General features: G+C 51.7%; 1 protein-coding gene across 2 annotated transcripts in view; it reads right to left on the bottom strand.

Annotated features, from left to right (window-relative positions):
* Positions 1-19,913, bottom strand: part of ATP10A (ATPase phospholipid transporting 10A (putative)) — a 111,811-nt gene extending 91,898 nt beyond the window's left edge. The window contains exon 1 of one of the 2 annotated variants that reach the window (XM_074317770.2): positions 19,289-19,913. In XM_074317770.2, the coding sequence (XP_074173871.2) occupies positions 19,289-19,707 (419 nt within the window). In that variant the 5' untranslated portion in view covers positions 19,708-19,913. The remainder of the gene's footprint in view (positions 1-19,288) is intronic. The other variant, XM_019753226.3, reaches the window with a different exon arrangement.
* Between the last annotated feature and the right edge of the window lie 5,426 nt (positions 19,914-25,339).

Here is a 25,339-nt window from a genome sequence, read left to right as displayed (position 1 = left end):
CATGCTGGCCAAGCTCTGCTGAAGTGGGACCCTGACGTCCCCATGGAGCCTGCCGATGGGAGGACACCTAGGTCTGGAGCCCCAAGAGGACTGGTTAGAGACCAGCTCACGCTGACTTTCTTGTTATAACCCTTGGTTTTCGTTTGTAAAGACTCAGTCTACAGCAAAATCTGCTGCCAAACATTTCTCTTCACTTTGGTGTCAAAAAAATAGAATAAGAATCCATGATCTTGGGTCCTGCTGATTCCCACAGGGCAATCAATATGCCCCCAAGTGGCCCCTACTTGTCACAGTGAGCGCAGGCCTGTCTGGGCTGTGGGAGTCACGCGGCCTTCACTGCACAAACGGGCCCAGGCGCGTTGTCACGGGCCCTCTCCTCGTCGCCTCCCGCTCTTTCTTCCCTCCTGTTCCCGTACTTCCTGCTGCAGCCTCCCCACGTACGTCTCTCCGCGTCTTTATCTCCTCTGTGCCCTTTTCTCTCTGCTCATTCTCTTCCCTTTCCAACATCTTTTCTGCCACTGTGTGAACGAGCAACCCCGTACGTCCTGCGTGGCAGAGGATACCCTCCCCAGTCACAGAGGTGGCCATGCTGACATCACCGTGAGACACATCTAAGGCTCGTGGCATGTGCTGAACGTGAAGTAAGAAACTCAAGTACAGATGTGTTTTATCGAGCTCCTGTCTACCTGCTAAACCCCACAAGTCCCCATGCAGTCCTGCCTCCTTCAGGAAGTCTTCCAGAGCTGACCACCGACCTGCTGTCTCAGAGCTGTACTCCCATCTCTGTTTAATCAATCAATGCACCGATGGGCCAGGAACCGTCCGAAGAGCATCACAGGTAAAGGTGAAGTGCACTTTCCTGTGCTTCACACATGCTGTGTTCTTTTGAGGGTTTGTGGCAACCCTACACCGAGCATGTCTAGCGGCGTCATTTTTCCAACAGCATTTGCTCACTCTGTGTCACAGCTTTGGAATTCTTGCACCATTTCAAACCTTTTCATTAGCGCTGCATTTGTCATGGTGACCTGCGATGGGTGGTCTTGGATGTTACTAGAGCAAGACCTCCCAGCAGCAAAAAGATCCCGATCACCAGAGGCTCAGGTGGCGGCCAGCACGTTTCAGCAGCAAAGTATTTTTCCAAGGCAAGTCTGTGGCTTAGCCACACGCTGATGCACACGGCACACTACAGCTTACATGCCCTGGGAGACCCAAACATTGGAGGGACCCACTTCATTGTGAATGCGCCTCATAGCGGAGGGCTGGGCCGGACCCCGTGGGTGCCCGTCTGGCTCACATGCGCTCTCCCCATGGCGACCACAGACGTGGGTCCTATTATCACCTGTACCTCACAGAGGAGGCACGCGAGGGCAGAAGTCACTTGCAAAGAGCCACACATGTAGCAAGGCCACCTCTGAGCCTCTTCCAAGGCTGTAAGTCCCTCAAAGGCAAAGACCAGTGTTTCACCTTCATGTCCACAGAGCACCATGAACTCGGCTTTCGATGTGTAGATGGCACTGCTGACTGGAAAGGCAGAGCGGAAGGTGTAGACCGCAAAGCTCTTTAAGCTCGAAGGACTTACTATTTAACACCGTGGGCACCGATGGGCGAGGCACCAGAGAGCGTGCACTCACGGGCAGCACTCGCCTACCAGCGTCCCGAGCTGAGGACACGGGCTGGCTGTGCGCAAACTGAGGGGGGGCAGAGAAGTCCTGGCAAAAAGGGAAGCCGGGCTGGGGAAGGTGGGCCAGGGGAGGGCTGGACTAGGTGACAGTGCCCTTGGAAGGAGGACCCTGCTGGGGACACTGCTCCTCTACAGCGTGAGGACAAGAGGAGAGGCAGCTGGGGCACCAGCGCCTGGGGACAGAGAGCCCAATGTCAGCACGCGGCAGCACCAAACGGATGACAGCGCCCACCGCAGACTGACCCACCTGGCCGGGATGGGGTGTTGGCACGTGCACCAGTGACACATCCCAGGCAATGCCAGGGACGCTGGGCCAGGAGGTTCCAGCTGCACTTCAGCAGAAGGTGCTCTAGGCTTTCTGTGAAACCGCACACCAGGTGTCTGTCATTGGACCCCGAATGGTGGCAAGTCACAAGGGGGTCTGCTGTGGCCTCCGGGGACAAACCACAGAGCTCTGCCTCCCAGAGAAGAAGGGCACTTCCCGTTCTGTCTGCCATCCCAACAGCGCTCATGGGCTCTGTGGGCAGGAGAAACCCACGGGAAGCAAGCAAGCCTGTCCCATTCTAAGTCCTTCTGGGAGACCAGTGCTTGCAATGGGCGCCAATCAAGGCAGGAAACGAGGCAGCGTGAGGAGAGTGAACATTCACCTCGGGGAAACAAACACCTTTGACAAAGCCGCCTCCAGGGGACTCTGCTCTGGGCTCCCCTTCAGTTCATGAGAAAGCTGATTGGAACGCATTCATGTATACGACTGCAAGATTCGCTGCTTATTGAAAAGCCAGGCATGTTGAGATTTCAACTGTGATCCATTTCGTTGACTATGAAATGGTCTTCAACTGTTACAGAAATGGTGATAATAGAGAGGACTCATTTATTTTATTACAAGGTCACCCTTCAAAGTAAGAATCTAGGGAGTGTAGGAAAACATATAAAAAGTAAGTACTGTGATGCTCCAGGCGGGTAACCAGTGAAAGAAAAGAAGGCTGAGGACACCAAAGGCCAGACAGCTGAGGAATGCTGCTCTGACTGGTACTAGGAAGAGAAGCCTGCAGCTGAGTGGAGAGCGAGAGACGGGATTTCGGAGGAAGGAAGCACATCTGGTTCTCCAGGAAACTATCTCTATTGCACATGGTGACAGACTTTCCAGCGTAGTGCCCAGATCTGCTGCAAAGAGTGTCCTCGCTGTGCACAGATCTGTCATTAGCATCCCACATGACAGCAAAGGCTGGTACACGTACACACACACACACACACACACACACACACACACACACACACACCTCTCTTAGACATCGCTGAATGAATGCAGCTTCTCTCAACATCCCACCTGAACCTCCCATCTATTCAGATTTCATTTGGGAATCCAGAATAGAAAAGGTCCTTTGGGGACAGTCCAGGAGAGCTCATCCCCAGTTTGGGGACAGATGCACGGCTTCGAACGTGAAACCACGATGTGAGCTATCCGGGTAAATCACAACATGCCCACAGCTTTCACCACAGATCTACTAATTCTAGAAGCTATTTCTGAATGCTCTTTCCAGTCGACACAAGAAACTCTAAATCCAAGACCACTCCACGGGCACTGTCGGAAGGACTGGAGTCTCCTGGCACCTGTGTCCTCCTCCTATGGACTCAAAGCAGTTTCGAGGTATTTGTCTAAAATGACAACATCACCCTCTGCCAAAACTATGACACAGCCAGCACACCATCCACTCCTATTCAAGACAAATCAGGTGGAGCTGACACCTTACTTTAATATCCCATCAGGTAGCGCGAAGAAGCCGAAATATGAGAGACAAGTGACGCATGGCACATAGGTTGTGACAATGCCTTGGTCACAAACTCATTATCCCAGCTGTAGTATGTCACTCCATTGCAATATGAACATTTTCAAAAAGAAGGGAGAGAGTTTGCCGTTCAGTAGAAAAGACCTTGGGATAATGAGACTCGTGTTTCTCCCCACACCCCACCTCTGAGCCAGCTGGCCCCTCCACAAAAGGGCCGATTCATAAAAGGCAACCTCCAGTTAAGTCCCGAGCAGGTAAAAGGAACTTCCATGGTCTGGTGTAGGGTCATGAAGGGGAAGAGACGGGTTTCTACCTGTCACCACATTCCTAGCACACTCGTTTTGAGGATGTCTTCTTTTTAAAGATACTTAGAAATTTCTCAGGTAATCCAAAGGGAATTCAATGAGTGAAATTATTCTTCTTTGAAAATAATTTCTGTTATCTGAAAGCTTTTAAAATGTAGGCAGGGGGCCAGCCCAGTGGTTCAGGTGGTTGGAGCTCCGTGCTCCTAACGCCAAAGGCTGCCGGTTCGATTCCCACATGGGCCAGTGGGCTCTCAACCACAAGGTTGCGGGTTCCATTCCTCAAGTCCTGCAAGGGATGGTGGGGGGCTCCGCCCCCTGCAACTAAGATTGAACACGGCACCTTGAGCTGAGCTGCCGCTGAGCTCCTGGATGGCTCAGTTGGTTGGAATGCGTCCTCTCAACCACAAGGTTGCCGGTTCGACTCCCGCAAGGGATGGTGGGCTGTGCCCCCTGCAACTAGCAACGGCAACTGGACCTGGAGCTGAGCTGCGCCCTCCACAACTAAGATTGAAAGGACAACAACTTGACTTGGAAAAAAAAGTCCTGGAAGTACACACTGTTCCCCAATAAAGTCCTGTTCCCATTCCCCAATAAAATCTTTAAAAAAAAAAAAAAAAAAAAAAAGAAGCCAGTATGGTCCCCTTGCCCGTGTGAGAGGCAGAGGCCATCTGGGGGACGAGACTGAGGTGACAGCTCGGCCTCCTCCCACAAAACCACTTCTCACTCTGGGGCCAGCCCATGTGGCCAGCAGGGCTGCCTGGGGTCTCAAACTCAAAGACAAAGAGCAAGGAGACCACAGAGGAGCACGTGACCCGGTCTAAGTTGACAGCCCCTCTCCCAAGCTCCGTGGGAGGACAGGTGTGGTGAGTAAACACCTGGCCAGGGCCCCTGGAGACGCATCTGTTGGCAGTGCCACCTCCCGTGAAGGGGCTGAAGTCACCTCCCCCGAGTTCATGAGAGCCACACGAAAGCTAACGGGCGTGAAGACCCCCCAGTTGGTGCTGCCATCGTCACCATCCCTGCAGCAGACATTTACACACCCAGCAGCATTGAGTCACAAGAGCCCACATGTGGAGCCGCCCACACGATGGAGAAACTCAGCCCTGAACATGACTCAGCCTCCAAAAGCTAGGAAATCCTGACACCTGCTACAACACAGATGGGCCTTGAGGACACTGTGCTGTGTGAAACCAGTCAGACACAACAGGACAAATCCTGTCTGATTCCCTGTAGATGAGGTTCTGAGAGTTGTCACATTCAGAGGCAGAAGGGAGGATGGCGGTGCCAAGGGCTGGGGGCGGGGATGGGGAGTGAGTGTTTAATGGGGACAGAGCATCCGTGTGGAAAGAAGGAAAAGTTCTGGAGCTGATGGTGGTGACGGCTGCACAACAGTGAGAATGCACCTAATGCCACCGAGCTCTCCACTCAAAAACAGTCACAGCGGTAAATGGCACATGGAATTTACCCCAATAAAAATCTTTTAAAAGTCAAGCACGAGAAAGAACGCGTCCGAGGCAGGTGGACAGCACGACACAGCTCTGGCTGCCAGTGTGTAGGGGCAAGCCCACGCAGCACACGGTCTGTGCCCGGGGTGACCCACCGGGGAGTGAGCACCGCCACCCTGCAGCTCACGGGCCTCGCCCACCAGACCTGACCCGTCTGTGCACACGGGGCGTCAGTGGTGCCCGGGTTTCCTTAAAACTCCCTAAGAGGCCCCGGATGAAAGAGAAACTGCGAGAATGAGCTGGATCGATGTGCAACGTGCTAAGTGTCCTAAGACGGTGTCACCACACAAAGCTACATGAGGGGGCTCGAGGGCAGCGGTCCCCAGGGGCTGTGCGTACGTGAACGGGACACCACTGGTAGGTGCAGGGAATATTGCAGCTTTCATCTGCAATCGCTGTGTATCTTGTCATTGACTGATGTCTCTATCCATGAGCTGCATGCCTGCTTTATACATCAACAAGTGCATACCGAGGTCACATACTCAAGTCAGTTTTACTGGTAAGGGCGCGCAAGGCCAAAATCGTTTGAACCCGCGCCCCCAAAAAGAATTTCCATGACAAGATTTAGAGTTTTCTAAAAGCATCTCTGTCATTTATCTGTGCTCAATTCTGGGTCCTGGCATGTATCAGGGTAACTACTTGGTTTTAAACACTTTCTCAAAAATCTGAAATTCTTAAAGAGCTGGATCTTATCTACACACAAATCCAAGATGAGAATGGCCCAGGATGCTCACTTGGGCCAGCACATGTGTGGCCCTGGGTGCCGTCAGCTGGGGTCCCAGAGGGCCCCCTGCCCCCCTCCCCAGCTGCGTCCCTTCTGAGCCAAGACCTCGGTCTCTGAGGGTCATGGGAGCCTTTACAAGTGCCTCGCAGGCCCGGCTGGGCACGTCGCCGTACAAGTTCATAAGAACTCTTCCAGTGCTAAAGAAAGGTGTGACGGTTTACCATTAAATGTTTCAGCTGAAAAACAACAAACACCTCTTCTCCACCGTATCATCTTCATGGTCCCACTAAGCAACGCAGGATTCTTGTGCAGGTTTAGCTAACTCAAACAGCTAAGATGGTTTGAACGGAAACTACACAAATTAATAGCAACACACACAAAGCTGAGGTCAAGAACTTGGTGTTTGCAAGACTCACCCGTGAATGTGGGTCTTTTAGTTTCCAATGGCTGCTGTAACAAATTACCACCGTTCAGTGGCTCGAAAGGACACATGTGCTCCAGTTCTGGAGGTTGGGAGTCTGACACGGGTGGGTCTCCCAGAGATGACATGGAGGCCTGCTGAGTAAACCAAGGCCCCTGAGCCTTCTCTCCCTCTGGGGGCTGGAGGAGAGGGTCTGTCATTGCCTTTTCCAGTGCCTGAGGTCCCATATTCCTCCCTCTTCAAAGCCAGCAAGCCTGTAAGGAGTCCCGGTCACAGGGCACCTCCTTGCCCTCCCTTCTTCTTTCAAGGATTTGTGACAGATGAAGGGCCTGCCCCGATAATCCGCGATAATCTCCCATCTCAAGGTCAGCGGATGAGCAACCTCAAGTGCCCTGTGTCACTTGACATGTAAGCCCAGAGTCACAGGTTCTGGGATGGAGACGAGATGCCTGGGGGCCATCATTCTACCTACAGGACTTGCCGGGCCAGGCGTGATTTAGATGCCGCGAGGATTAGCTCACTGGTCCGTCTGCTCATTCGAAGGTGCTGAGACCCCACTCCAGGGTGGGACCCCAGGGACGGTGAGGACCAGCTGGCCCCAGAGCAGCCCTAAGACAACACAGCTCTGGTGGTGACAGGGGGTGGGCAGAGGGAGGCGCTGACCAAGGCAGGAGGGGGACGCAAGGAGGGGCTCAGACACCCACGAAGGTGCAGAGGCCTGAGGGGAGTGCGAGGGGGTCTGAACACGTAGTTTGTTGTCATGCAGGTGTGCTGAGGCCAACAGAACAGGAGCCGGCCGCCGCCACTGACAAGACAGTTAGTGACTCACAGCTCCCCAGAGGAGCGGCCACGCCAGGACACGGGGCCGCACGGGGAAGCCCAGGGTCAGTCAGGAGGCAGAGGGCGTGGGCACGTGGGCACGAGCCTCTGGGGTTCCCACGGGAAAGAGCGGTGAGGCAGGGTCAGCTGACTTAGGAATCATTCCAGGGGGCTATGGGGCGTACGGCTGTCCCTAGTTGTCAGGGCCAGAGGACAGTGGCCCTGAGTGTGAGAGCCTGATAAAGGTGTGTCTGGGGTGGGGGCTCTGCGTTGGCTAGTTTGCACATGAAAGGTGCACTCACAGGGGCACCCCTTACTCTCCAGGTAGCGGCTACACTTGGGAGGGGTGGACCTTCCAGGGCCAGGAAGGCCCCAGACGTCCAAGCATCATAATAAGACACGGGTAACATGGGACTGAAGGCTCAGGACGCACGTAAGTGGACCTCGTGCAGGGGTGGGGAGCAGAGCCAAGCATTACAGACATGGCTCCCTCCGCACGCCCACACCCCCTTCTCCCCTCCCCAGGGGCGGTGGCACCGTGAATGAATCCCCGTGACAAAGCCCCGTGATGTGCCGCCAGGACTTCACAGAGGAGTGAGCAGGGTGACACCGAAAGAGTAAAGGAAGAAAGTGAGCCAGAGGCAGGGAGGTTCGTGGTCACGAGTGCTGTGTCTGCAGAACCCGTGAGACATCAAGCTGCCCGTGGGGCAGCCACAGCTCTCACTCAGCTCCGATTCCAACTCCTATGAAAGACCCTGGGGCCCTGCAGGCAGGGTGCGGGCCACAGCAACACAGCGACCAGATTTCAGGGGATGAAGCAAACTTTCCATTCCACTTCAAAGCAAAGATTTTCTTTCCAAAAAAAAAAGTAAGTGGAAAATGTTACAGTGCAAGCCACCATGTCAGTTCAGTGCCAGGAAAAGGCGCACACATCTCATCTGACCAAAGTCTGTCATGGCAGAATGAAGACGCGAAGAGTGAGGAGGATGACAGTCACAGTACGGAATGTTGTTGCCTGGGTTTCTGCCCACCGTCGTGAGGATCAAATAAAATACCACAGCTAAGGAGTTCTCATGCGGTCTCATAAAAGCAGGCTTTCTCAGAAAACGCCCTGTGTGCCTGAGACTTTGAGTGGAGAGGGAACGTCAGTGGCCCTTATTTGTCTACAGGGGACATTCTGAAAAAATCACTTGGGTTTGCGTCTATAAATGGCTTGTTTGCTGGGAGAGACAGAGCTGCGGGCTGAGTTAATAGATTTCCCGAGTCACTGTGCATTGAACGTGACCGAGACAGACAGTGGACGGACGGGTTTGTAACTGAAATGAGAATGATTTCCACCCTGGCAGAGAATAGTCTGTCTGCCGGGGCCCTGGAGAGGAGAGCACACCACAAGCACACGGCCAGCGGGTGAGTCAGCACAGGGCACACTCTCCACCCTTCACCCTATTTGGAGAACCGCTGGGTGCGCCCCGTGTCTGGGCACCACCCCGACCAGGAACCAGAGCGTCACAGATGGGAGACCGTGGAGTGCCCACCATGCTGCCTCCCCTTTGCACCTGACACATTCTGCACGTAAGAGTGCCAAGGTCACATTCTGACAGAGGACAGAACTTGGACCAAAATGTCACTCTCCTGAACTTGATTATTTTTTAACTGCTATTGTAAGTACAAGACAAAGGGCGGGATAAAGGAGCCACGGAAGTGTTTAAACTCAACAAAGGACTCAGTTCAAAGGTCTGGGGACAGCTTGGACTTCCTTCCATGTCACTAACCTCTCAGGTACTAGATTACTCTGGGGGCAGAAGTTTCCGGTCAGACAAGTGCTGGTGGGGAAAGATCAGCGGGAAGAGAGGCTGGGAAAGGGGGAGTGGGAGGGGTAGGGAGGGGGGAGTGGGCGAGGGGGAAGGGGGAAGTGGGAAAGGCTGAGGAGGGGGAAGTGGGAGAGGGCAGGGAGGGGCCACCCTCCTCCGCTGACACCCCAGAAAGAGGCCAGCCTGATGCAGGAGGAAAAGTGGGCTAACCCCCAGCTGATCTGATGTCCCCACTGTGCTAAGACCTCCGGCCCAGAGCCCATGCGCCACTCTTCTGAGTGACCCTGCACATGGGGTACCTGTGGGGGAAGCCACACGACTTTGTAGTTTCTTTTTATTATTTTTATAACAGACGATAAGCAAACTTGAGAATTCCAAAGACACCATGAAATGAGTCAATATAGTCAATTTTTGAAGATTAAAAAAAAAAGTTATTACCAAATCCAAGTATATTTATAAAACACGCCACACTGATTTTTGATAAACAAATGGCGCCTTAATGTTACCACTTCCTCACAGTGCTTTTCTAGTGAAGGGTGTTTCTAAGAAGATACTTGAACCCAGGGTACCCGGGATTATTGGGGGTTCATGGACTTAGCCATGGGAGTCCACCAGCTATTTTCAGTATTTCAAAATACTTTTCAAAAACTGTCCAGTAACCCATGATAAAATGGCACAGGCTAAATGACACTTGAAGGTCTTTGTGTTGTTTGGAATTGCATCTACTTTTTGTAATAACGATGTTAAGAAACACTTTGACCAAAAGGTCTTCACAGTGACGATAGTAACACTAGCAGTAACGGGCCTAGTAACGAGCTGCAGGGAACCTCTCACTCACTTGCCTGCCCGCCTGGCGCTGCTCTGCCCTTTCCTGCATGACCCCAGTCCCCAGAGGCTGCTGTCCCCCCTCCTGCGAAAATGAGGACACCCGCTGCCCAGCGTCGACTGCTCACGGGCTCAACCTCACTGAGGGGCTTTACCTGTCATTGACCGACTTAAAATGAACAAGGAAATGTGTTATTACCTAACGAAAATAGTTTGGTGGGCAAAGTATTTCAAAATACAGTATCCCCAGTGGAAAACTAACCAGCGGGTATGCGGGGGGCAATGCATACACACTGTCCTCTGGGAAAATGCAAAACAAGTCAACATGGAAAACCAAGCTGGGAACATTCTAAAAAAGCAGAAACCAAAATAGCCTCAGCATTTTCCCTGTGAGCCCTTTCAGAGCACTATATATAGCAAGGTAAGTCTTGAACAAATAAGTACACTGGGCCGCCCTGTTATGGGAATTCAACCAGAAACAAGACCACCTCAGTGTGAAGGCAGGCCTGACTGTCATTCAGCCCCTCTCAAGCTTCCCAAGTCAAGGAATCCAGAAATGCAAATAAGCTTGACTTTCAAATGGTCTTCAAAGTGCTTTTTAAGGAGGGCCTGACTGGCCTTGGGGACAGGGAGGTTCTTTACGGGGCAGGACTGCCCGTAACAAGGGAGTTCACATACCATTCAGCAGCCTGGCCCAGGAGTACCAAGCACCAGGAAGACCAGCAGTCTGTGACATCTAAGCATCACACCTGGAGGCAGTTCTGGCCCCCAGGTGAGACGCCTGACCCCTTCCAGGAAAGACGCAACCTGTGGAGTTGATGGCCACCATAATGAAGGGCCCTCAGATAAGGACCCAGTGAGACCACAGCAAGAAAAATAAGACTCATGGTGTTTCCACTTGACCCTCCCACCCGCCTCTCCCTAGCTCTCCAGTGCCTGTGAAAACCAGCTGACTTGATGCCACCAGAAGGGGAAGGCTTAGTTTGGAGTTCCTCAAAAAGCCCCCACTCCAAGACAGAGTTGCTACGGCAGCTGATCTGGACCTCACTCAGTGGGAGAATTCCTACACCGAGGGCAATCATGGAAAACAATCAGCGGCAACTGTTTAACACCAAAGTGGCCTGAGGCTGTTACACCAGTTGTGGCAAAGAAGACATGGATTTTTAGGTAACTTTTTTCTTCTCCAATCTGGAAGCAAAAGACAATTCCATAAATAGCAAGTATAAATCTGTGTCAATGGACTTATAATGCATAAAGATGTAATTTAATAGCACAAAGGAGGAGGACAAAACAGAACTCCATTAGAGCCAAGTTTCTATATACTATGAAAATTGTTAGTATTAATCTGAACTAGATTGTTTTCAATTAAGATGTTATTTGTAATCTCCAGAGCACCATTGAAAAAATAACTAAAAACATAAATATAGTGAAAGCAACAAGAAGGAATTAAAATGGTACACTAGAAAATATTTAAAGGCAATAATGGAAGAAATACAGAATAGAAACACATAGTACATACAAAAAACAAAGAGCAAATTGGAAGACATAAACCCTACCTTATCAGTAATTACATTAAATGTTAATAAAATAAATACTATAATCAAAAGGCAAAAAAACGGCAGAATAACTTTTTAAAAATACATGACTCGAGTATATGCCGTCTAAAACATACACATCAGTTTCAAAGACATAAATAAGGTTGAAAGTAAAAAGATCAAAAAAGATACATCACACAAACAGTAACCAAAAGAGAGCTGAAGTGGCTATATTAGTTTTAGGCAAAATAGACTTTAAGACAAGAATTGGTAGAGACAAAGTAACGCATTTTGTAATGATAAAAGGACCAAGCCATCATGAAGACATAACAATTGTAAACATATACGCATCTAACACATGAAGCAAAAACAAACAGAAGTGAAGGGAGACATAAACAATTCAACAATAGCTGTGAGATCCCAATACCCCACTTTCAATAATTACTGGAACAATAGGGAGATGATCAACAAGAAAATAGAAAATGTAAACATTTTAAACCAACTAGACCTAACAGATAGCTAAAGAACACTTCATACAAGAACAGAATATACATTTTTTCTCAAGCACACATGGAACATTCTCCAGGATAGATAGGCCTCAACAAATTTAAAGGATTGATATCATACAAAGTATTTCAATAGAATGAAACTAGAAATCAATAACAAAGAAATTTGGAAAATTCACAAATACGTGAAAGTTAAACAAGGCACTCCTAAATAACCAATGGGTCAAAGAAGAAATCACCAGGGAAATTAGAAAAGACTTTGAGACAAAGGAAAATAAAAACATAATATATCCAAACTTATGGGATGCAACTAAAGTTCTTACAGGGAAATTTATAGCTGTAAACACCTACATTAAACAAAGAAAAGGGATCTCAAAAAAATAACCTAACTTTTCACCCTGAATAACTATAAAAAGAGGAGCAAACTAAACCCAAGTCAAACAGAAGGAAGGAAATAGTAAAGATAAGAGCAAAAATAAATAAAATAGAGAATAGAAAACCAATGGAAAAAATCAACAATACAAAAAAGTTGTTTTTTTGACAAGATCAGCAAAGTTAGAAAACCTGCAGCTAGAATGACCAAGCAAAAGAAAGTGTGAACTCAAATTGTTAAATTTATTAATAAAAGAGGTTACATAACTACCAACCTTACAGAAATAAAAAGGAATAGAAGGGAATATTATAAACTATATGCCAACAAATGAGGTAACTTAGATAAAATGAACAATTTCCTAGAAAAACACAAAGCTACCACAACTGACTCAAGAAGAAATATAAAACCTGAATGGGCCTGCAACAACTAAAGAGAATGAACTAGTAATGTTAAAACTCCCGACAAAGAAAAGCCCAGGCCCAGATTGATGTTACCTTCAATGATGAATTCTTCCATTTAGTGAAGAATTAATACCAATTCTTCGTAAACTCTTCCAAAAAAGAGAATAGTAGAAACACTCCCCAACTCATTTGATGTATTTTCCGTACTGCAAAACCAGACAAAGATACACACACACACATACACACACACACACACACTATCCTATATGAATAAAGATGCAAAAATCTTCAACAAATTCTAGAAAACCAAATCCAGCAAGTTATAAAAAAGATTATACAACACGACCAAGTAGGATTTATCCCAGGAAGGCATGGTTGGTTCAATGTACAAATATCAATCAATCAATGTAATACATTAATTTAATAAAGGACAAAAGCCACATGATCATGTCAATAGATGAAGAAAAAGTGTTTTAAAAAATCCAACAGTCTTTCTTGATTAAAAAGAAGTATCACTCAACGAAAGGAATGGAAGGGAGCTTCCTTCACCCGACAAAGACACCTAAAAAAGCCACAGCTGGCACCATACTTAACAGTGAAATACTGTTTTTCCCCTTCAGATCAGGAACAAGACATGATTGTATATAGAAAATTCTAAGGAATCCACAAAGCAAGTATTAGCACTAAGAAACGAGTTGGTGAGGTGGCAGTCTACAAGATCAATATGCAAAACACTGACTAATACTCATTAACGCATTAAGAGAAAAACGGTTTAGATCTGAATAAAGAATGTAGTTTAATTAAGAACTTCAGGCTGATGTGAATTTCTTAGTTCTGACTACTGTAGTACAATTAAGTAAAATGTTAAAATTAGAGGAAGGTGGGTGAGGGGTATACAGGAATTCTGTACTATTTTTGCAAGTTTTCTGTATGTCTAAAATTATTTCAAAATAAAAAGATGAAAAGTTTTAGAAAGGCAGTTGGTTTCCATTGGAAGATGCTAGTGATCCAAGTCAAGTATTTATCTCTTCTTTCTTCTCTGTCTGAGTTGCACCACTGGGAAACCAGGCAGTCGCTGAGGGGAAGTGTCTTTTTTATAAAAGTATTCCCAAAAACAAACGAAAGAATGAGAGCACCACCATTTCACAAACTTGAAGGAGTTAATGGGTGTAGGCAACATCATCAATGGCTGCTGCCATCACAACAGGAGGGACAAGGGACAGTATGGAAGTGCACCACCACCTATGAATGTGGTTTTGGCAAAAAAAGAAAAAAAAAATCAAACGTGAATATGATGAAGGTCTAATGAGGCATCCAGACCACACCACCACCACCACCACCACCACTTCACAGAAATTACAGTGCAAAGGAACATGTCACGTGACACCGCAGGAAAGGAATCAGTAATATTCAGTCTGTGGGAAACCCTACAGGACAAATAGCTCAGTTTCTTCAAATAAATTGCAGGGGGAAAAAGAGAGAGGAAGAGAAAGGGAATTTTAGAGGGGAAATAGAAAGATTAATGGAGACCTAAAAGGCATACCAGCCAATTGGAATATGGAGACCTTATCTGGATCTGATTGAAACATACAAATTAAAAAAACAAACAAAAAAGAGCATTTACAAGGGGACATTTGAACAAAGATTAGGTATTTGACAATATTAAGGAATTAATATTAATATTTAAGTGTACTAATGGCATTGTTTACCTAAAATTTAATTTAAAGAAATGTTTAATTTCTGAAATGTTTGCAGAAGACATGCCAGGATGTCTAGACCATGCCCCACCATGATCGGGGGAGAGGGAGTGGGTGGGAAACAAATAGAACCATGCTGGCCGTGGGCTGCTAACTGGAAACTGGATGGTGGGTACACAAAGGTCTATCACGTGGGCACTTCTCCAAGTGTGTGACTAGAACGAAATTAGGACTCAGTAACAGAAAGAAACTTGGAAAATTTGTAAAGATGTGGAGCTTAAACAAGATATCTCTCAACAACCAATTGGTCAAAGAAGTCACAAGGAAAGCAGCAAATACTTTGAAATAAATAAAATGTTTATGTTTTAAACGAAGCCTACTGCTGTGGGGGAGGGGTGACAAGTAGGAGACTACCAGGAACATGGCATCACAGCAGGACGGCTCTGGGCTCCAGCTGTCGAGGGCTGAAGCCTCAGTCTCCGCAACTGTGAAGTGGGGATGTGAAACCCTGGCTGTTGGGAGGTTCAGATGGAATGGCTCCCATCACTATGCAAAGAACAGCCCAGGGCCAAAGCTGCCTTCTGAGGGAAAGAAAGCTGCTTTTCCTACAACTTGACCCCATGAGCCCGGTCATACGTGACACATGACAGGTATCAAAAGAAAACGTGTTTCCAAACACCACGGGAATGGCAATGTCCAAACATTCTCCTTGAGTGCTCCCTGCCGCGCACACCTGAGGGACATCCTGCTGCAACAGGACTCGCGCTATCCTGGGTCCTGTCCTGATGTCTGTGCGTTTGCAAACCTTTTACTCCAAATAAGACAGAGATGCAGCGCTTCCCAGGGACCAGGTGTCCCTGTGGCTGTCCGGGGGGGGGGGGGGGTGGGCGAGGGGACACCAGATGAAGGAACAGAAGACAGATAAAGGAGAACTGTGTTGGGTCTCATTTCAGGCACTGCCAAAGAAACAAACGCTGAAGCGCAGGGTACACAGGTTGGAGATAAGCCCAGAGAGTTGGAAAAACGGGAGCGAGAGTCAGAGGAAAGACACGGAAATTAGCACAATTCCAACATAAGCATCAGAACAGCCCCTGACTACCTGCTTTCCCAAAAGACACAGGATGCCACACTCGAAACCAGGAACGGGGCCCAGAAGATTGGGGGAAATGTCATCGCGGGTTATTTCATGCAGAAACACTGCTGTTTCCATCATCCTAGAGAGACACTGAAAGGTGTCATCACAAACGAATGGAAGCAAAAGGGGAAATAACACAGTGACCCAGGCAGGGACAAGAGCACTGGCCCCTCCTGGGGTGTGTGGACCTGAGGCCAGCACTCACTTTACAAGTTAGGAAACAGAGGGCAGGTGAGGCAGGGGGCTTGGGCCAGGCCCCTGCAAGGCAGGCCTGACCCCAGCCCATGTCAGGCTGTGCCCTTCCAAGGTCCCCTCCATTTCTGCACGTCCCTGCTTTCTCCCTTCGCCTCGCCTGGGTGACGTCCCTTCCAGGAATGTTTCTCCCTCCACTTCCTCACACTGTGCTCTGATAACCACTCTGCTTTGCTGCCACCAGAACCACCTCTCTGTGGGGACTGCATTCCTGTCCATTGTCCTCCTCAGCCCTGCCAGCCTTGGGCCCTGTGGTCATTCGCTGCCCCCTCAGCCCTGGCCCCTGCTGGCCTTGTCCCAGTGGGACGTCCATGCTGGAGGCTGTGCCCATCAGTAAAGTGACGTCCAAGCCCCACCAACGGGAACCTGAGCTGCGTCACCCTCGACTCCTGCCAGGGTGCATTGGTGGGGACATGGGACTCAGATTCCCCTTTTTTCCCCCAGTGGCCCAGAGGGAGGTGGCTTCTCCCAACAGCCTTTGCCAGCACCAAGGAAGCTAACCCTCCCACTGGGTGGGGGTCTCAGGCAGGACCTGGTCCCCCAGGAACACCCACAGCACTGTCTCATCCCCCTGGGTGTGGTTCAGGGGGATCTGCCTTCTGGAACCCGTGTGTGCAAAGGAAACCGTGATGCAGACACCAGCTGCCCCACCTCCAGAGGCTCAGCAGCCCGGGAGGGAGGGGTGCCAGCGAGGCTGCATTTCTAAGCAGCTTGATGGGGACTCTCACAGAGAGAGGACCCACAGCCCACACCACCCACAGACCACACAAACAACGGCGGACATAGCCACCTTGCAGCCTGCTGTCAGAGTGCAAAAGGGGGTCTGAGAGAAGCCACCGTCCGGATACGGTCAGTGGGCAAAGCTGCCCCACTCAAGGCTGCTGTCACTCTGCTTTACATACACCTGGCACACCAGAGCAACGACACCACACAGAACAGACCCCGACTGTTCACAACTGTGCTTCCTGATGTAAAACAAGTCAGCTCCCCCCGCCAACCCTGGGCTTTGAGCCCGCACCTCACCCACACAGCTGCAGTCTCAGGCCTGTCGCATACCTCCTCCCCCCCCAACCCTGCATTCCCTTACCTGTAGCATCTGCCCTTCTCACCCCTTGTGTGGCCATCCTCCCTGGGCCTCAGACTCATGCCCTCCTGTGGGAGGCCTCTCCTGACCTGCATCCTGCACCTGTGGTCCCCACACTAAGCTCTGTGAGGTTGATCCCCACACTAAGTTCTGGGTGACACCCAGCCTTTCCATCTCCAGGACCCAGCCAGGATCTGGCTCGGTGAGACGCAGCTACAGGCTGCCTCGAATGCAATGGCCACACAAACCACTCAGTACCCGCAGGGGACAGCGGAGGGCTGAGAGACCCACACTCTCCAGCCCAGTCCTGGAAACTCCGATGTCAGAGCTCCTGGGCCTGGAGGAGTGTGACTTGGCTTCTGGACAGCTCCCGCCTTGCACACGCCTGCTGGTGCACCCACGGACCCACCCCAGGCACAAGGGCGTCCTCTCCCGGGGAAAATATTCAAGGAATTTGACCTGGGAGCTGGGAGGTGTGGGGGAACTTCTGAAAACACCCTAAAGCCCCAGGACCCACCCCCGAGGGCTGCTCTGATCCTCTGAGAACCCAGGTTGGGTGAAGGTGGGGGGAGAACACGGACGGCTATGGTCCAGGGGGACGTGCAGGTTTCCAAATCCCATGACACCTTCGAGGTCATGGAGTCATGACAGCTGCTTGGGGTTCCATTCTCACTTTTCCATGTGCGTGTCGGGGTGATGGCTGTTACAAGGGTCAAATGACAGACTGGGTTGAAAGCACTCTGTCAACTGAAAATAAACCGTATTTCCTGAGGCCCAAGTATTTCTAAAAAGAAGGCGCAGGAGCCAGTGGCTCAGTAATAATAACAGGAAGTGTCGGTATAAAGACTCACACCTGTGGTGTAGAAGGCAAACAGAGGGGACACTAGGACATTTGTGTAAAGGGTGTCCCCCTGCCTTCTCGGCTTCTGGCCTGTGGTGAACAGGAGCCAGGAAACCCCACAGCCCTTTCCGTCAACACCATGCTTGCTGATGGCCAAAGAGCACCTCTGAGAGCAAGCAGGGCAGCACTGCTCAGAGGGGGTGCAGGGCACTGTACAAGCATCACCTGTGTGATAATCAAATACTCAGGTCCCTGGGCCTAACCCCACGTGTAGGGTCAGAAACATTGGGGATGGAGCCTGACAACTATTATTTTTAATGAGTGACTCATATAAACTTGAAAAGCACTAGCACAAGAATATTGGAAAAACTGTGGGGTCAGGAAGACCTTCGTCAAATTTCAGTGACACTGCATCACAGCTGTATGGCCTTGGACAAGTCACTTAACCTCTCTGAACCTCTGATTACTCATTTGTATAATAAGTATGAAGCACAACCAGTGTTGTTGGGAGGATCAGAGATCCTCAAAGATGGGAAGGGGCTTTCACAGTCTTCATCTAAGCTATCCTAGGAGGCAGGAACACAGGGAATTCCAGGAGGGAGGCCGGAGGGGCCAGTGTCCTCCAGCTGGGAGTCCCATATCAGTCCCTACACTAGGACTCAAGCAAAGTGAGCAAGAGGGAGAGACGGGTTGAGGGGTTGAGCTTTGGATGGCAGCCAGGACCGTTGACTTTCCTGAGGGGTGTGACCTTGAGCTGGGCTCCACTGACTAGACACAGCTCCTAGAAGGACCTGCAGCTAAGTGGCTCTCTTGGGGTGGGGAGAAGGGACAGCAGATATCCTGGACAGGCCCAGCCTGAGGGTCCGCAACTCTGGAGAGGTGCAGGAAGACAGAAGGAGCAGGAGCCCAGCGGCACCACGCTGCCTGGTACTAACTAACAATAGGCAGGACTCAGTCTTTCCATCTGTAAGCCCGGGTTCATTTTAAGAAAATTCAACAGTCAACTGTGAATGGTGCCTGCTGGGTAGTCTGCTCACAGCATACAGAAACGGATGGACGCTTCTGTTACTACCCCCGCCTTTTTATCTGGCATGTGCCCAACACATCAGAACTTGGTGGCAGTTTCACCTAACTGAGACTTACATTTCTGTGTTGGTTATGAAAAGTGTTAAACATCCTGGGCCACGGAGCCTGACGGAAGACTGAGGCGGGGACTTCAGGCCAGGACGCCTGGGAATAGATTTCCCTCCTTTTTACTTAAAAGGCCGGTGCGGCTGGGGATGAGGACGCCCAGCGGCCGCTGGACTCGTCCTGTGATTATTCTGGTTCAGAACTGAGGTCTGAGTGACAAACCAGGGTCTGAGTGACAAACCAGGACAGGGTACCCCTGCATCCCCACATCTAAAGTTTCCTGCTCTCGTGCCTTGGCGCGGAAGGCCCTCGCGCGGCGCCGTGACCTCCCCTGGCCCTCGAGGCGGGGCGCTGGGTCCCAGTCCGGCCGCTGTCCGGGCCACCCCCGCCTCGTGCCACTCAGAGCACGCGCGCCCAGCGCCAACTTCCCGGGAGCGCGCCCCCGCCCAGCTCACCTGCTGAAGACGAGGCAGCCCAGGTGATTGATCTCATGGTCGGAGCGGTGGCGGCTGTAGTCCTCCCACAGGTCCTTGAAGGCCGTGACCGCCAGGATGAAGAGCACCGGCGCCAAGGCGAGGCCGGGCTGGAAGGCGTTCACCGCCGGCACGAAGTTGAGCAGCGCGATGAAGACGAAGTACACGTTGGCCAGGCGGTGGAACTGCTCGAACAGGTTCTTGGGCAGGAAGGACAGCGCGGTGTACTTGGTGGTCTTGAGCCGGTTGTCGGCCAGGTGCCGAGCGCCCTTGGCCGCGGGGTCCTCGGCGCCCGGGGGCGGCTGCAGGTTGGAGCGCACCGTGCGGGTCCTGCCCTCCCGGCGCCGCCGCCGGCGCCCGGGGACCGCAGGCTCTTCGGCCGCCGCCGTCTCCCGCTTCATGCCCGCGTGTAGCCTCGCCAGCCTCCTAGGTGATCATCGCCGGCGGCCCGGGCGCGGCGGCGCGGGCTCCCAGCCTGCGGAACGCACGGACACCGCAGTCAGTGCCCGCCCCCGCCGGGCCCCTCACGCCACAGGGCCCCTCACGCCGCCCGGCCCCGCCTCGCGCTTCCCGGCCCCGCCGGCTGCCAGGGCACCTCGCACCTCCAGCCCCGCCCCGCGCCTCCTGGCTCCGCCCCGCGCCTGCCCCGGCCCCGCCCTGCTGCCCGGACACCTCGCACCTCCAGCCCCGCCCCGCGCCTCCCGGCCCCGCCCCGCGCCTGCCCCGGCCCCGCCCTGCTGCTCGGGCACCCCGCACCTCCAGCCCCGCCCCGCGCCTCCCGGCCCCGCCCCGCGATGAGCGGGAAGCACCAAGCCGGCCTGGGAACTGTAAAACTGCCTAGTCCCGTTTCCCAGAACTTTGCAGGCGCGCCTGCCGGGGTAGGAGAGAGGACGCTGCAGAGAGCTACAGGCAGGGCCCGCGATCGGTCCCGGCCCTGGACGTGGAGCGCGCTCGGGGACGCTGGTTGGGAGCCTCCGCCTGGAATCAGCCAGTGTCAGAATCCACCCAGCGGCGGCACAGCAGAGCTCCGATTTCTCAACAGGCTTTGGGGACACCCGCTGCCTTCCCTCGCTCAGCCTCCACCTACTTTCACATTCCCTTCTTGGATGGACTAGACCTTTTCTTTTCTCTGATCGCGGCGCCCTTCCTGACTTCCCTAAATAGGGTTTTTTTTTTTTAATCGAAGGGAAGAGTGTTTCACTGTGGCAAAGTCAGGCTTTGGCTTGCGGGTATTTCGTCTCCTTTCCTGTCGTGTAAACTCTGAGGGCCAAACTCTCCGTTCTGTGCCGTGTCCTCAGGGGAACTCTGTGACCCAGACAGTGACAGGAAACTGAGGAGGGGTGTTGAGGAGGGGAGAACCAGGAAGGTGTCTCCGAAGTGGTACAAGTGTAGTCCCTTGGTATTCATGGGGCTCAGAGAACGGAGTGTGTGGACAGCGGCCTGTGGGACAACATGGCCTAAGGCAGAAGGTGCGGGGAGTCCCCCATTTCTTCAGTAAGACCCCCCCATGTGCCACGGAAGGTGCGGGGAGTTCCCCCATTTCTGCAGTAAGACCCCCCAGAAGTGCCACTAAAGGTGCGAGGAGTCCCCCATTTCTGCAGTAAGACTCCCCAGATGTGCCACTGAAGGTGCGAGGAGTCCCCCATTTCTGCAATAAGACCCCCCAGATGTTCCACAGCTCTGAGGTTTGACTCCCCCACTTTTAGAAGTACAGAGATGAGGAGCAGGCATTTCTTGGCTGTGGATATGGGTGAGAGGACTTTGGGGTACTGCCTGTCCGGATTTGGGGAGCTGGTGGCCTCCTCCTCCAGCAGTCCAGCCCCACATTTCTCTTCCTGCCTTAGAACCCTATGTCATCTCCCAAGAGACACATCAGCAACTTCTGGCCCTGGATTCCTTCCTGGGATATGCCTGCTGACAAGTCACTTCCCTAGTTTTGTCAAACCACTTGCCTCTTCTCCATGACTCTCTGTCAGGATGGTCCTCACCTGGCTTACACCCAACCCAGCCCTGCCAGGGTCTCACGTCTCTACAGGGAGCCTTGCCACAGACCACAATCTACCAGAATCCAGTGTGAGTCCATGCCACAGGTGAAGGCCCCCACTCCCGCCATTCCCAGGAGTACAGCATTGGTGTGTGGAGGCCCAGATCACAGAAAGTTTTGGCAGAAGTACCTGTCTTTCCAAGGAAAGAAATCAGACCTCTCAGGGGACCTGTGGCGTCCCAAACTGAGGATGGACGTGAAGGACCCCTGTCCCGGTTTCCATGACTAAGACCTTGTGGATCCCCGTTTCCCTCCATCATCCAGCCCAGTGAGGCTTGGACTCTGTGGGCTCCTCCATTTCCTCAGTGGACTCTGTCCCTATGGTGCCCCCAGGGTGCCCCAGAACATCCAGTGGGTCCCCCTGCCTCCCAGCCAGTCCACGTGTTGCCAGAGTGGCTACTTGGCCCTTCATTTCCTTACCCCAGAGCTTACACGTGTCCCCCGTTGCTTACAAAGTCCAAAGCTGACTCCACAGGCAGAGGTCCCTTGAGGCCCCCAGGGGACTGTCACCAAATGGCTGTTGTAACTTTGCCCACCCCTCTGGGCCCAGCCCCAGGGCAAGGGGTCTCCTTACCCTTCTCAGAACAGGCCTTGTTCATGCCCATCTACATTCCGCTCTAAGGTTCCAAGGTTCCACAGGTCACACTGCTCCTTATATCTGGAATCTTTCCCCACCTGCTCCTCACCAATCCAGTATTTCCACTAAGGCTTGTTCAGCTGGCCTCCCAGAGGGACCTACGTGGAATTGCTTCTGTTCTGACTAGTGTGCAGTGAGGGTACCAAACCTTAGATTGCTCCACAGGGTCTGAGCTTGGATGTCTTCTGCCCGCTCAACTCTTAGACTCTTGACTGCCCCAGCCAGGGCGTGGCTCAGGGGGCCCTGGGCAGTCACTTTAATTGTCTTCCTTCAGCTACTTGTTCATCACTTGCTGTGTGCCTGGCACTGCTCTAGGCACTGGGGGCACAGGTGATACAGGATAGTTAGCATGTCCCTAGGTAGACAGGGAGGTCCCTGGTGGAATAAACAAGACAGCCATATCCTGAAACTCCAGGTTTTGAAATCACTCCTTTGTTCCAGGACATAATGTAACAAGGCCTTGAGATTAATCATAAAATTCCTTTTGGCCTGACAAATGGAGCAGATCTGATAGGTAAGAGTGGGTTACTTTGCTAATTCCTTTAGGATGAGCAAGCAGAACAAACCTGGTAGATGAATTCCATTAGAAGGCGCCAGTTCCCTTCTTCAAACAAGTTCCCCTCTTCAAACAGCTCCCCTTCCCCAAGCAGGCAAGGGAAGGTATAAAAGTAAGAGCTTTTGCCTCAGTCACGGGCACCCCCATTCGGGACCCCCTCCCGCTCGGGAGCTTTGACTCTTTGCTTTCAATAAACTATCCTCTTTTTAAAACTCTTTACCTCTCCTGGGTCCGTGTTTCCATTCTTTGGTCTCATGAGACAAGATCCCAGCCTACACCCAGAAACTGCAGACAGATCCAACATCATCTACATCATTTGGGGACTCACAGGAAAAATATTCCTCTGTCACAGGGAGAATTGTCCACAGCAAGATTGTCTCATGGATGTAACATTCCAGCAGGAAGAGACAGTGTGCTGTTGTGATTCATAGAAATGTATATTTGGTGTTGGCCCCTGTTTCTGGCACAGAGCTCCTACAACCCTTGGAATTTCCTAAGTGATGAGAGGAGGTGTTAATGAGCTGACTTTTGGAAATCATTTTAGGATGAGGTTTGGTTGCCAAGGGAACAGTCCATTTGATTAGAAGATTGGAATTTTCAGTCCCATCACCGGACCTCCTGGGAGGGGACTGGAGCTGCAGGTTGGGGGACACGCTCTGCACGCCTCCCCCACACCCCGCCCTGTGCATCTCTTCCATCTGAATTTATCCTTTATAATAAATTGGAGACCTAATGTGTAAAATGTTTCTCTGAGTTCTGTGAGCCACTCCAGCACATTACTAGAACCTGAGGAGGAGCCTCTGACCTGTGGCCCCGTCAAACAGAAGCACAGGTGACATCCTGAACTCGAGATTGGCCTCTGAAGTGGGGACACTCTTGTGGGACTGAGCCCTTACCCTGTGGGGTGTGACACTGGCTCCAGGTAGATAGAGTCAGGATTGAGTTGAATTGTGAGCCACCCAGTTGGGGTCGGAGAATTGCTTTGTGGTGTGAAGACCCCCCGCCCCCAACCACACACACACTGGAATTGGTGTGCCATAATATAGGCAGCAGCTGGAAACACCACTAAATCCCTGCTCTCAGGATCGCATGTCCTCCTGGGCACATTCCGACAAGGAGGGCACAGGGGACCTGGCGGCGGGCTCTGCTCATGCTACTGTAGCTAGGGCTGTTGGAGGGGGCCCCAGAGCAGCCCTGAGGAAACACGCCACACAGACGTCTGGGGGAAGACGCAGCAAGCGCAGGAGGCTGTGGAGTTCCAGGCCCAGCCCAGAGTGAGTAGAGGCATGGCCCTGATGTCTGTGCAGGCCTGGATGACCACAGCGAGGGCTTTGCCTTCGGCTGAGTGACAAGGGGCGCCCTGGAGTGTTTCGAGGGGAGGAGCCATGTGACCAGCAGGGCTGCTGTGTGAGTAGGAGGCAGAGGAGCGAGGCCAGGACAGTGATCCTGGAGAGAGGGCACCTGGCTTAGGCCGGTGGCCATGCTGGGGTAGGACGCGATCTGCAGGAGGAAGCGGGATCTGCTGTCGGATTGGACCTGGGGTATGAAAGGAGCTACGGAGTCAAGGACAGCCGAGCAGATGAAAATAGGAGTTGCTGAGACAGAAGGACAGTGGGAGGGCCAGGCCTGGAGGTGGTTACAGGAGGGAGGCAGGGGTACAGTGTGGGGAGCCCCAGCAGGATGTCAGCCTGGGCTCACAGAGTGGGTCTGGGAGGAGGGGAGCATAGCCGGAGGGGGAGGGGGCGCGGGCCACCAGGCCTCCAGCTTCCGAAAGGGACAGGCCTCGGGATTTGCTCCAAGTGAAACAGGAAGCCATGCAGCGCCCCGCGCAGAGGCACGAGGTGAGAGGGTCTGATTTTCCCTTTTAAAGGATGGAAGATGGAACAGGCAAGTGATGAATTAGGAAGCAGGCCGGTCCCAGGCAGTGGACGGACAGAGCGGGGCAATTGGAGGTATGGCCCCCAGGCAGAGTCAGCACACTGGCCCGCAGGGTCCATGCTTGGATGAGGAAGAGGTGACTCAAGAGGAACGCTTAGGAGTTTAGTTAACGACGTGGGGATGAGGGAGACCAGAACATGCCACCCAAAATGTGCCACTTGGGCAAACTGATTATTGTGGATTAAAGGTACTTGAGAAACAGTTGGTGCAGGAAAGACACTCTGACCCCTCCTTCGTCCCCCCCGAAAGCAGGGCATCCCGTCCATGTGAAAGGTGCCCTCCCAGTACCAGGAAGATAGAGGCGTCCTTATCACCAGAATAGGAATTCAGGGCCACAGGGCCAGAAAAACAAACCTTGTTACTCTTCACTAATTTACTAGCCTCAGCCCAGCCCCTTTGTTTTGTTAACTCTTCACAAATTTGTTTCCTTGTCTCAAAGGTATAAAAGCTGCCTGCCTGGGTCACTTCTTTGAGTCTCATATTTTTATGAGGCTCCTGTAAATACAAAATGAAATTTGTTTTTCTCCTAGTAACTCCTGTGTCAATTTAATGATTAGACCAACCAAATAACCTAGAAGTGAAGAAAGGAAAACTTTTCTGCCCCTACACGAAAGAACATACAAAGCTAGCCTCAGACATCTGAAGTCTGAAGTGGGCTGGGGCAGAAATGCCAGCATTACAGACGGGCCAGTACAGAGTGCACACCTGGGTGAGGTCAGGAGCCAGCTGTGATGCAGAGCTGTGCGGTGAGAAGGTCATTCCTACAAGCAGAGGGCAAGCAGAGTGCACAGAGGTGACTCTGGACGTTACTTCCGCATGAGAAATGTGGGGAAGCGGACGAGACAGTCACGCATGCTT

The sequence above is a fragment of the Rhinolophus sinicus genome, chromosome 13 (genome assembly GCF_057876585.1).
Source record: "Rhinolophus sinicus isolate RSI-liver-muscle chromosome 13, RSI-T2T, whole genome shotgun sequence".
Classification (NCBI taxonomy): Eukaryota; Metazoa; Chordata; class Mammalia; order Chiroptera; family Rhinolophidae; genus Rhinolophus; species Rhinolophus sinicus.
Note: the sequence above shows the minus strand (reverse complement) of the source record. Positions and strands in the feature narration are given on the sequence as shown.